This window comes from Rutilus rutilus (genome assembly GCF_951802725.1).
Source record: "Rutilus rutilus genome assembly, chromosome: 19".
NCBI classification, from domain to species: Eukaryota; Metazoa; Chordata; class Actinopteri; order Cypriniformes; family Leuciscidae; genus Rutilus; species Rutilus rutilus.
Window position 1 is genome coordinate 2,716,673 of NC_140232.1, and position 13,786 is coordinate 2,730,458.

Sequence of the window (13,786 nt, forward strand, 5' to 3'; positions counted from 1 at the left end):
AAGACTCATTCACTTTGATGAATGAATTGACAATGCAAGATGGTTTCAACTGTTTTTCAGGATAGTCGGATATGAAATAATAGTTGGAATTGGTAGTTTATATTATTGACAAACTAATAATATTTTGCATTTCACACGTTTTAAATTATTTTTTATTTATTTTTTTTTGACATATCTAGCTACAGTACTAATAGCACTTAATTAAATGATCTAAATTATCTCAAAGCTACACTGTTAAACTTTTAGTGTGAAATTCCATTATATTCCAGGGTAATAATAAACTTTCACAGTAATTTTACAGACTTTTCAGCATGCACAGATTATGCTGTGGATTTTTTTTAACTTGTTGGTTGATAGTGACAGTGGTGAACAATATAATATCTTGAAGTAGCATCATGGTTAAAGACTTATGTGAATATAATGTGAATTCACAGTAAAACAAGCTGCACTTTACATCACTGTGATGTTAGTATCATTCTGCTGTATTCACCTTCATTTGTAAGAAAATGAACCAGCATGCATTGATTTCATAGTACATTACAGTAATTTATTGCACAATAATACTATTTCATCCTGTAAATTCCTAGCAAATGTATACAGTGTACTGTATGTGCAAATCTCTGTGTAATGTGCATGTGTTTCACTATTGTGTGAGTGTAAATAAATCTGAAGGTGGGATGTTTGTCTCATATAGCCAGTTTTTGTTGATCTCTTCCCTCCATGTTTGCTGTCACGTCTGTTTCTGTCTTTTCTTTTCAAGCTTTTTAGGTTCGAAAGTGGAGAGTGACGCAGCTGTTTACTTGCTTTTAATGGACAGGTATAATACCTTCAGCTAAATCTGAACACAAACAGTGTGAAAGAACGAACCAAACACAAGCCTAAAAAAAAAAAAAACAGAAAAAGTGGCAGTTCTATTGAAGCATAGACATACAAAAGAGAAGAAAAAAATTGGAAGGACAAAACTTCATAAGAACTTCTTTTTATATGCACTCCAAACCTCCAATTCACTTATAATCATCTTAAGATTGATTAATTGCCAAATAACATGGTCTAATCAGTCCGGAAATGCATTGGACATGCTTTAATTTAATGTGGTGTCCAACCAAAATATTTACCTTAAGAAAGTATATGCAGGCTATATCCTCACACACTTTATCATTCAGACATGTTCAGATCACAATGTTTGCATGAATGAGTTACAGAGAATGAATACATTTTATATATAAAAGATTCAACATTATAGGAAAATCTTTGTAACCTACAGGCGTACAGAAGAAAGTGAGGTTGATATAAGAATTACGGCTTTATCTAGTCATCATTGTCACAAAAGAGAATGTTATTTCTCAGGCTTGCCCGAGCATTTATTTGGATTATTAATTGTGTACAGATGTTTATGTGAGAAGATCTTATTCCTGCCTATCTGAAGAGTGCCTGCCTGCTTTATTTATTCAGTTTATATTAGTTTATTTATTCAAAATACATACCAATGGAACTGTTTATCATTTAATGTTTTTATATTTTAATAGGTTAACCTGTACAGGGTACAATCATAAATACTTGTTCAGTAATTTATCTTTAAATATTGCTGGGATGGTACTGCCATCTGCTGGACAATAGTTTCCCCACAAGCTCAAATTTGAACGAGGCAATTTCTCATCATAAAACGTGCATTCATTCTCTATAATCAGTGGGAACTGATTCAACAAGCTGCTTGAAAGATTTATTAATGTTTTGTTTGTTTGTTTGTTTGTTTTTTCAGAGGCGCTTCTTCAGAGGATCTTCAGGATTCATCCAAACTTCTGTAGATGCATATGGAGCCATCCTTTCATTAAATACTGGAATATTTTTTTTAAGACATCATGTTATGATGTAAATATTCAATAAGGTCCCACTTACTGTATCATACACAGATTTGCCCAAAGTTTACTTCAAAACATGTTATTACATTGTACTATAGACTATTTCAAACTTTCAATTAGTTAATAATTACATCTATTTTATGAATGATTTAATGAGATCAAAACAGTTGCTGGATTTATCAAAGTTTGCAAAGTACATGCAATGTACATTACATACAGTATATAAGTTATGAGTTCAGAACTGACAGAGAGGAGGATCCAAACTTACCTGTATAAATAAATAAATAAATGCAGTGACTATTTTATTTAAAAATTCTGGGCAACGATTACTCGCGAATAATCGCATCCAAAATAAAAGTTTGTGTTTACTTAATACATATGTGTACTGTGTATAATTAAATACACACACATGCATGTTTATGTTTAAGAAATATTTGCCTGTATACAGTATATTTAAACATAATTTAAATATAAATATTTTGTATATAATAAAAAAAAATCTTAAATATATACATGCATGTGTGTGTGTATTTATATACAAAATAATTATACACAATACACAGACAAATATTATGTAAACACAAACTTTTATTTTGGATGTGATTAATCGTTGCCCAGCAATCTATTTATCAATCCAGGCAACAAACAGGAGATTTCAAACACGGAGTACACAACATCCATGAAGGACAACACAAGGAACATGAGAAACACTGGGGTTTAAATACACAAGGGGTAAAACAAGACACGCCTGGGAACAATCAAATAACTAAACAAGAAGAACTACAAAGGACTACAAAACATGGCGCAGAACAGGAAATAACATAAAAGTCCACACAAGACAAAGCTATAACTTATAGTTGTGATCAGAGTAAAATAAATATTCCAGGTTCAGTACATGTTCAGCTCAATCGATAGCATTTGTGGTATAAATTCTATTATCACAAAAAAATTATTTACTTTAATGGGGCTGGTTGTCCTGGTTGTTTCACACACACAAAGGTTTCCTTTTAATCCAGGTCCTGATTTTTTCTTGCCCTTCAATTTATGAATAGCCTACAATAAAAAAAAAAACACTTTAAACCAACCTGTTCAATCCCAACAAAAACTTATCAAATAGAAATACACACAATTCTATGGTTATTTTTTGTCTATGGTAATATGGCCATCGTGCATCAATGATAACACCAAGGTTCCACACTTGAAGCAATGGAAATACAGAATTTGAACCAGTTGACAGATACCAACAAGATACCACCATATACCATTTCCATTTTTATCTTATTAGTTTAAGAAAGTTGTCTTGCCTCCATGCTTTTATTTACTACAAACAGTTAGTAAGGTCTTTAATTGTGAAGTTAAGATCAGGGTGCATGCTGACATAAATTTATTTGTCATCAGCATAACAATGAAAACACATACCATACTTTCTAGTAATCTCTTCAAGAGGCTAAATGCTAAACAGAATAGGTCCTCACACAGAGCCCTGTGGGACACCCTGAGTAACTAATGTCGAAGAACTGTTTGTAAGTGGATCTTTTTCACAATAGTGAAGCAACTGCTGAGATACATCTTTGAAATATGTGACATTAATACTCAATATTCAAAACACAACAAAAAAAAAAGGATAAACTCTGAATATTACTAAATAATTAAACAACACAAACTGCTAAATCAGTTTAGGAGCACAGATAAAACCAACAAGTAGCAAAAACCTCCACATCATAATCTATTCGTCCTGCATTGCATGCTGGGTGCCGTCATATGCACTGAGAAACACAGTATGATGTTGTTTGTTTACAGTATTTTTTAGCGTACAGTTTTACAGTAAACGAGTTATTGTAAAGTGCAATTAGAAAATCTTGACTAAAATTGCCAGAAAAGTACTATAGATTTGACAAGAAACCTCTAAGTGTACATTAGATACAAGAGAAGTTCTGCTGGGAAATTACATTTGGACGCCAAATTTGAACAGTGTTAACCAAAAGTATGTATTATGCACAATTGATAACAAATATGTTGGGTAACACTTTACAATAAGGTTCATTAGTTAACATTAGTTAATGTATTAACTAACATGAACTAACAATGAGCAATACATTTATTACAGTATTTATTTATCTTTGTTAAATGTTAGTTAATATAATTACAGCTGTTCATTTTTTGTTCGTGTTAGTCCAGTGCATTAACTAATGTTAACAAATACAACCTTTGAATTTAATAAAAGTAATATTAAATATTGAAAATTATATTAACTAAGATAAACTGCTAGATTACTAGATTAACTAATAAATTCTGAAGAAGTATTGTTCATTCTTAGTTCCTGTTAACATGGTTAACTAATGTTAACTAATGAACCTTATTGTAAAGTGTTACCAATATGTTATACTGTATATTGCTATATCTACCTTGTGAACAAGAGCAGAAAACACTCTCACTCTTTCTCACACACACACACACACACACACACACACACACACACACACACACACACACACACACACACACACACACGCACGCACGCATGCACACACACACACATTATTGTCAATGGTCCACAGTCACAGTGGGTTGACTGATGGTCAGTGTCAGATCACCCGTACGTTCACACACCAGAGAGGGAACTGCATGACCCATGTGAGTACTGTACAACTTCTTGTTTCTTTCTTCTGCTGTACATAATGGGTAAACATCAATTTCTATATGATTTATTTTCAGTACTGCATTTGAAGTGTCATAATTTAATTTTGCAATTGAGTAAAAGCTAATAAGCATGTGGTCTGACAGTAATATATTTTGTGTTGAGTATCTTATTTTCCATGTTTGTTTTTAAAACCAAATGTGTTTGTTTTAGCTTGAGCTGTTACAACGAATCCATTAAACAAATAAAAGTTCTGTGAATCGCTTTGAATCATTTACATTTCTCCATGAATGATTTAAAATGTCTTAGTCACAAAAATTTAAATCTAATTAACTAATAACAAATCGTGCCAACAAATGAATGGTGAAAAACATTTGTAACTAATTTATTTAGTAACGTTGGCAGTAATATCTGCACAATTTGACTGTTTTTCTAATCATTGTAATATTTCTTCCTCTATGATGCTTGACTGAAGCATAAACAAAATTCTGCTGTGACCAACAAAACAAAGTGTTTCTGCAAAATCTCACAGATGCACTGAAGCGAACAATATCACATACTCTAAAAGGATATTATACTTTTTCCATAAATTACCTAATAATTTCTCACTACAGAAATGGCAATCTAATGTTATTTATCACCTAATAGTCTGACAGTGATTATTAGATTATATACATATAGTTCCTTTCACAAATCTGTACATATATCTGTATGTATGTATATATAGATACACACACACACACACACACACATAGACATGGAGAAATGTTGGGCTTAGGTTGCCTGGTTTTCCTTGACTATAGCACAACTTGAATAATAGACAATAAATATCTGTATCCAAAACTAATGTCAAGCAATATATAGACGCCAGCCACTAGAAGAGCATGTGTCGGACAGTCTGTAGCTGTGTCACCCTCCTCTCCTCTCCAGAACGCACTGGATCTCGGCCCACAGAGGTGCTGTCACACTGCCTGCATTGATGTGATTCAGCTCAACACAATGGCACTTTTACACAGCACTGAATGGCTGATGCAACGCTCTGTGTGTGGGTTAGGTTTGCCGACACTGATGCGACCAAATGTAAATCCCCAGCAAAAAAGTAAGAACTTAATTCACTACTATTAAAAAACAGAGAATGTGTGTGTGCACACACTCAATCACATTCACACCAAGAATGATAACTGTAAAGATAACTATATTAGCATCCACATCAGCGCAAAATATTATTCTGTTTACAATGGGCTAGTTGCATATGGCCGCCATGTTGGATTTTCGATCTAGCGAGTGAAGCAGTGAACAGCTATAAAGCAGCTCTGTAGAAAACAGTGATAACAACGTCCAGCTCAGTTCAGTTCTCATCCAATAGTGTCAGTACAGTCAAATCAGTAATATTGCTGAATATTATTTGTCCCCAACTAGGCACGCCAGAGGAACCTAAACTCCATTAGGTGACAGAATGGAGAAAAAAACCTTGGGAGAAACCATCCTCGATCTCTGACATCTTAAATGCGCCTTGATGAAACGGTTGTTCAAGATGCTAACATTTAGACAAATCCTCTAACAAGTATGCCCAGGGGATTGGTTATTCTCAGTGGATCTGAAAGATGCCTACTTTCACATCCAGATAGCTCCCCATCACAGACCTTTCTGAGATTCGCGCTCAAGTGGGTGGCTTATCAGTATTCTGTCCTTCCATTCAGACTGTCTCTGGCATGCGCACATTCACGAAATGCATGTCAAGTCAGCTTTATTTATACAGCGCTTTTTACAGTACTGATTGCTTCAAAGCAGGTTTACAGAGATAACAGGAAAATAATGCAACAAAGTTTGTTTCTAGAAGAAAATAGCGTCCAGCTTATTCATTAATTTCATTAATTTAATTGATTTATAAAGCACAATTAAAACAACGTAAACAGCTTAAGTAAGTTCAGTGATGGTTCATTTTTGTAGTAAAAAAGTTATTAATTTAGTCCATTTATATATATATAGCCACTCTGGAGAACACAGTGATGTCATCATCCAGCTCAGTTCAGTTCTTATATAATGGTGTCAATGCAGGCAGATCAATAATATTGTTGAATATTATTTGGGCCCGTGGATGCGGCCCTCTCCCCTCTAAATTACCTTGACGATTGGCTCGTATTGGCCCAGTCCGAGATCGAGTTAGACACTCACAGACACACTGGTCTGACAGAATGGACCAACTCACTGGTCCAAAAATGGCCCAGCTTTCCCCTATATACCTTTCCCCTTGGTCACATTGCTCCCTCAGGTCATCAGAAGGATCAGGGAGGACAGACGCGCAGTCCTTCTGGTGGCCCCTCTCTGGCAAAACCAGTCTTGTTTCCCCGAGCGGATGCAGGAGCTGATGGCATCCCCATTGGCATCCCCAATTCCATGAGGACCTCCTTTCCCAGGTGAAAGGAACAATTTGGCACCCCCAACCCGAGTTGTGGGCCCTCCATGTCTGGCCCCTCGGCAGGAGCCTACGGACCTCCCTGTTAACTCTCCTCCTGAACACTATCTCTGAGGCTAGAGCTCTGTCCTCTGGATGCCTCTATGCTCTTAAGTGGTCTGTCTGTGGTTTTGTGCAGTAAAGAGCGAAGACCCAACGTCCTGTGGTGTCTCACTGGTACTGTCTTTCCTGCAGGAGCTGCTGGACAGGGGACGCACCCCTTCCACGCTCAAAAGTTCATAGCAGCAAACCACGCTCCTGTGGCCAACCAGTACATAGGTAGGAACGACTTAGTTATTTGTTTTCTGAAGGGGGCCAGTTTTCTGAACCCACTTCACCCCCTTATTGTTCCAACATTGGACCTGTCAATGGTCCTCAAGGACCTTCAAGCCGCTTCAGTCGGCCGGGCTACGGCCCTTTTCGCTAAAGACCGCCCTCCTACTAGCCCTAGCAACGGTCAAGCGAGTGGGTGACTTGCAAGCGCTCTCTGATAGTGCACCTTGTTTTGAGTTCGGGCCTAACGACTGTAAAGTCATCTTCAAACCAAGGAACGGCTATGTACTTAAGGTGCTCTCTACTCCGATCAAAGCACAGGTCATTACTCTCTCTGCTCTTCCCATTTCAGAGGATGATCAAGTGTTGCTCTTACTCTGTGTGGTTCGGGCCTTAAGAGTATATATCAGGTGCTCTGCCCAGTTCAGGCAGTCAGAGAACCTCTTTGTGTGCTTCGGGGCCGCACCAAAAGGCATCTGGTTATCCCTCTAGAAAGTGGACGCAATTGCGTTAGCTTAAGCTTCATTGGGCCTCCAATGCCCCATCAGAGTGAAGGCCCACTCCACTAGAGGCATGGCCTCCTCCTGGGCGCGGTCCAGCGGAAAATCCATTGGCGACATCTGTATGGCGGCCAGCTGGTCCTCACCGGCCACCTTCGGCAGATTTTATAATTTGGACGTCCCTGCTCTTCAAGCACGGGTCCTATCTGTTTAGCTGGGCTTTGACCTCTATGCGAGCTCAACCCACTGAAACTCTTTCCCTCGGTGCTCCGGCCTAGTGGTCTAGGCCCCTTAGTCTCAGGTGAATACCTCACCCTATCTTAGCCTTGCTGCCTTAAGGGCCCTTATCCTCAAGTGTCTTGGGCTTGGGTCTTAGAACGATTGTCGTTCTGCAGTTATAGCATTGCGCTATTGGATTGGGTTCCCATAGCATCTAGCGATGCAGTACGAGTGAACCGTATCAACAGGGAACGTACTCGGTTACTAACGTTACCTCTGTTCCCTGAGATAACGGGAACGGGAACGGGAACGAGTACTGCGTAACTGGCCATGCTATCATGCTGCACAAATAGTCGTTCGTCATTTCAGTTGAATTGTCCTGAGATCCTATGGCAGGTAGCCCACTTATATCGTATTGTAGCATTTGCATTATCCATTGTAGCATTATAGCATTCTTTTTTACTCAAAAGACTTTCAAACTTACTACTTGCACTTCTACTTCTGCGTTCTACTTATTACGGCTCAGGTGTTTCCGAAAGCAGTGTTCAGACCTACAGACCTCATGAGAATGCAGATTATACTACTTTTAAAAGTTGTCAAGTGATTTAAAACAGCACACCATAGTTTCAGCATTAACATGATTTATCATAAAAACGAACATACTGAAACACTCCTATGAATATATTTTTGTTTGTATAAATGTGAATCCTTAATAATTAATAAAATGTATTTCTCCACTATCTTGCAGCAGTTTTATCCTGGTCTTCTCGTGAACCCTGTTTTCACTCACTGATCATTTCCCAGATTTTTAAGTAAACATTGAAACAATGCTGAAAGTCAATGTTGATGCAGCAACGTTAGTGGAACTGAACTAACATCAAAGTGTTTGTTCATCATCACTTTTGTACCCTCAGTTAATGCTGAAACTGAAATAATGTTGAAAATCAATGCTTATAAATCAATGCAGGTTAACATAAAACAATCAATGGTCATGTGATTGAAACAATGTTACAATATGATATGTTGATGTTGAAAATGCTGAAATTCCAACAAAAAAAATCAATCGTTATAGGTTAGATAATAGTGTTGACTCTAGATCACTATTGGTTGAAAGAACATTGAAAATACAACAGAGTTGTAATGTTAACATAGTTAAATAAATGTTAATAATTAAAAACAGAAAAGAAGAGTTGAGTCTTTTCAGTAGTTGAGTCACTTTTATTTACACAGTTTAACACGATCAATGATAAAAAAGACAAAGGTAAAGGTGGGACAAAGAGAACAAAATATTACATGAAAAAGAAAGCATTATGTCACCTTATACTGATTTAGTTCTGTGAATGATTACATGATAAAGCTGTAGTCAGGGAGCCAGAGTTTAAAGTGTCATTTTCTTGTCATTTGTCCTGAAGGGATCTACTAAATAATGCTGGAACTTAATCGAGACAAAGACTTTAAATATTTACTCCAACTTATATGTAGAAAAATTGATGGTTTATTCAAACCCTTTAATGACCTTTAAAATTAATATATTTAATTTCAATCAGTAACAAAAAAACCCCCCAGAAAATCACAGACATTTTCTATATTTTTATATTTTGAATAATATATTCAAATATAGCTGAATAAGTTCTACATCCGCCATGTTGTCATTATCATTTGATCTACTAGCATCAGTTGCGTCGCTTCAGTGTCATTCATAAATCCTCTTCCGTGGCCTCATGGGATAGTAAAGTGTCCATCGAATGCACACTTCAGAAGTAGTCAGTCATCCAGGTGCTCTTTTATGAGTACTGTGAATTCCGACACACTACTCTTGTTTTTCACCTACTATAAAGTAGGGAAGTACGCAATTTCGGATGCAGCTGTAGAGAATTTGAGTTTGTCAGGTGGTTCATCTAACAAGACTAATAGGGAAGCATCGGTTTGCAGTTCACATGATCTTGTAGTCATCAACTACAAACCACCAGGCTCATTAGAGATGTCTTGAAAGTAGGCGAGAGTAGATGACTGTGCAGTCAAGAAGTTCTCACTTCTCATAGTGTATCAAACACCTATGAAATCATGTGAAGGAGATGTGATGCGCTTGGTTGCTAAAAAACTGGATGTAATTTAAGTTCTGTTGCTTTAAAGGGGCATTCCACCCATTTGAACATTGTTTTTTATTTAAAGTGGGTCATATATGTAGTCGAAATGTAAAAGAAATGTTTTATTTGGTGCCTTTGTGACCGAGAAAAGACAAAAATTAACTTCAGGACGCATTTGTATGAAAGACAACAACTCCCACAATGCACTCCCACTAATCCAGAAAGCGCATATCTGCCTATAAGAGAAATCACTCTTCCGTCTACAAGTCTAGCTACCACCAGAGCTTGAAATTAATTTCACATTCACACAAAATGTCTAGTTAGTTGGCGAACTCATTAGTGCATTACTCCTCGTTTGTATTTCTTTCTTTTTTTTTAAAGATTTATTTTGGGTGATTTTTTTGCCTTTATTGTGATAGGATAGTATAGAGTGGACAGGAAGCGAGGTGGGAGAGAGATGGGGGACAGGATCGGGAAAGGTCAACGAGCCGGGATTCGAACTCGGGTCACCCGAAGCACAATGGCGCCATATGTCAGCACGCTGCCCATGAGGCTATCGGTGCCGACCTCGTTTGTATTTCTTTCGAAAAGGTGAATTATTGCACGGTACCTGGATGTTCAGTCAGAACATATGCGGTGCGAAACTAGGATAGTTCTCAACACAAACGTCCGTGTCCTCGTCTGATTCAGAGATTTCGTCCAGGAGAAATTATCATCGTTGAAAATCTTTGCCACAGACGGACTCTATCTCTGTGTTCGTAGCGGTTCGTAGTTGCATAGTGAGATCACCGGCGCCACCAGTCCGCCCTAACCCGAGTCAGTCCGGGCTCCTCGTCCGCGGCAGGCAGGTCTTCTGCCTCGGCTGCTCTTCGCTACAATGCGGCTTGTAAAGGTAGCCACAAACACCTGATTCAAGCATCAGACTTCCGAAATCCTCTTCTTCTATATCATATTGAGCACACTCCTCCGCTATTGTCATAACTTTACATCTGTCTCCACAGCACCTGTTAGCTTAGCTTCAAACAAGATGGAGGATATTGCTTTCAGTTTCAGAGAAACAGAAACAGAAATCCCCCCCTCTTACACTTCCTCCTACAATGACGCAAAATGACGATTTTTGCGTCATTGTAGGAGGAAGTGTAAAAGGTAAATAACGGATTTCTCCCGTCTCAGGGGAAAATGAGAGAGGTTGTTGCACAACCATTCAATAGTATGACTGGGTTTCTAACAATGCAAAGCTTAATGCAAATGGGTGTAGTGTCCCTTTAATATGAAATTAAATATGATGAACTCAAAGTAACGGTTATAAAGTATTCACTGATGTAAATCCCCCAGAATGCAGTGCGGGCTGAACTGTCCAGTGATCGCGAGGAGAGGTGGCGTCCCGCAGGAGCGTCAGCTGAGAGCATCTGTGCCAGAAACACTTTCTAAAGGGATCTGCACTGACACACCTGTCGAGACCGTCCTCATCATCTCATCATTCCTGCAGTCCACCAACCACACACGGCGGGTGAGTAACGTATGTGTGTGTGCCTGCTGCACGTTTATACAGTTAGAGAAAGAATTAGAGCCAATGGGTGGAGCTTGACGTCCAGCCACACCCAAACCCTAACCCTAACCATAACCATAGACTGTAAAACACATATGGACGTAGTGTCCGTGATGTCACTCGTAGTGTTTCTGAAGAGCATTTTTCAGAGCCGGCCGTCGCCATCTTTGCAGCGCATCACTCCCGGATAAACGACAATGGGCAAAGAGGCGGATTAGTGGGGCGGCAGTGGCTCAGTGGTTCATGTAGGTTGTCTACAAACAGGAAAGGTTGGTGGTTCAATCCCCGGTTCCACCTGACCAAGTGGACACCTCGTCCATGAGCAAGACACCTAATCCCAGCTGCTCCCGACGAGCTGGATGGCGCCTTGCATGGCTGACACCGTTGTCGGTGTATGAATGAGTGAATGAATGGGTGAGTGTGAGGCAATATGTAAAGCGCTTTGGAGGCCATGGGTCTGTTGAACACGCTATATAAATGCAGTCCATTTACCATTTTCCATTAGCTGAGGTGACGTGATGCTAACAGACAGCAGACAAACGGCAAGTAGTGACATCAACGGCAGTGTTTGAACTGTGTAGCATGTAATTTTATGCTCACAGAAAATGCATTTACACATCCAAAAACAGGTAGGACATACAAAGTAAAGGGCAAAATCACATGTTTATCCACTTTTATTGTATATTTACTGACGTGCCCTTGTGGGCTGCTTTATGTGGGGAAAACCAAGCGACAGTTAAAAACCCGATTTTTTGAGCACAAATGCGCGATTAGGAAGACCGATGACAAATCATCAGTCGCAAGGCATTTTAACACTGCGGGACATGATGCAAATATGCTCAAGTTCATGGGTTTAGAGCTTGTTAATCGGTCTCCAAGAGGGGGCGACCGTGAGAACCGCCTCCTGCAACGAGAGGCTTGGCATATCTTTAATTTAAACACTTGTATCCCGAATGGGATGAATGAAGATTTGTCACTAAGTTGTTTCTTATAAATGGGACACACAAATGTGTATTGCATGTTCAATTTTTTTTTTTTTTATATATGTATCAATCGTTGTCTTTCATTAATGGACTGTTTGAAATATGTGACATTATTGACTTACATTTACATTTATTCATTTAGCTGACGCTTTTATCCAAAGCGACTTACAATTGCTATATATGTCAGAGGTCGCACGCCTCTGGAGCAACTAGGGGTTAAGTGTCTTGCTCAGGGACACATTGGTGTCTCACAGTGGATTCGAACCCGGGTCTCTCACACCAATGGCATGTGTCTTATCCATTGCGCCACACGACCCCACTTGACTTGATACCACTTTAACATTATTGGCTTGTGGTAATATGGGTGTGGTAATGGGTGTGAGCATATAAGATTGACTACATTGTTACTTTGTTGCACACTGAGGAAGGCACGCGCTAAAACGCGTCTGTGCAAATAAGAATAAAAACATATTTAAGCATAGTGCGGCCTCTCTCCCACTCTATGTATTATAATTATCTAGGCCAGCACTCTTAAAATTGACAAGTGTACACACTGAGTGAAGCCTGCTCCTATCCACATTTATCTAGCTCAAACTCCAACCATGACGTCCAGAGAGACGGAGCTGGACGTACCTTGGCTCTGCAGTGAGCACCACTTGGAAACAATTTAACTCCCTTTGAAAGAAAGTCTGTTCACTCTGTGGCCATATTTGCAACGCAGCTGTTTTGGGCATCCTAGATCAAGTACTATCTACTTGAATGGGGGAATCCTGTATTTTCAAAAACTGCTCAAATACTAACCGAGTCTCAAAAACATGTTGTTTCTTATGCTCAAATAGTGTCAAAAAACATATTTTTCAGGCAAGACCAGCCAATCAGCTGCGATGACTTTTATCAGTCGGATGACTTTTATCGATTGGCTTTTTATTTAGACGGCCATTTTGTGCTTTGCACTTTCTCCCATTCATAAATAATATGAGTGCGGCGTCTTTGGAAGATCCACAAATATCTGGACTTCACCACCACTCAAGCCAATCAGATAACGGACACCTTGGCCATGTTTACAGCTGGTATTAAAGGAGAACTCGGTAACTCTAGCGAACTCTACTCACTTCTTCGCTGATTTTCCCTTTTGTTGTCGCATGTTTTCCCCACGAGCTCCCCCTACAGCTGTGGGAGGGTGTATATTTCACAACACGGTCGTAAAAAAACTCACTTGCGGC

General features: G+C 38.7%; 1 protein-coding gene across 2 annotated transcripts in view; it reads left to right on the top strand.

The window, feature by feature from the left end:
- The first annotated feature begins 4,413 nt into the window (after nt 1-4,413).
- The window catches only part of tmcc1a (transmembrane and coiled-coil domain family 1a), a 52,461-nt gene continuing 43,088 nt past the window's right edge, over nt 4,414-13,786 (top strand). The window contains exons 1-3 of one of the 2 annotated variants that reach the window (XM_084389067.1): nt 4,414-4,493; nt 5,428-5,596; nt 11,367-11,541. In XM_084389067.1, coding sequence (XP_084245193.1) covers nt 5,520-5,596; nt 11,367-11,541 — 252 coding nt within the window. In that variant the 5' untranslated portion in view covers nt 4,414-4,493; nt 5,428-5,519. The remainder of the gene's footprint in view (nt 4,494-5,427; nt 5,597-11,366; nt 11,542-13,786) is intronic. The other variant, XM_084389068.1, reaches the window with a different exon arrangement.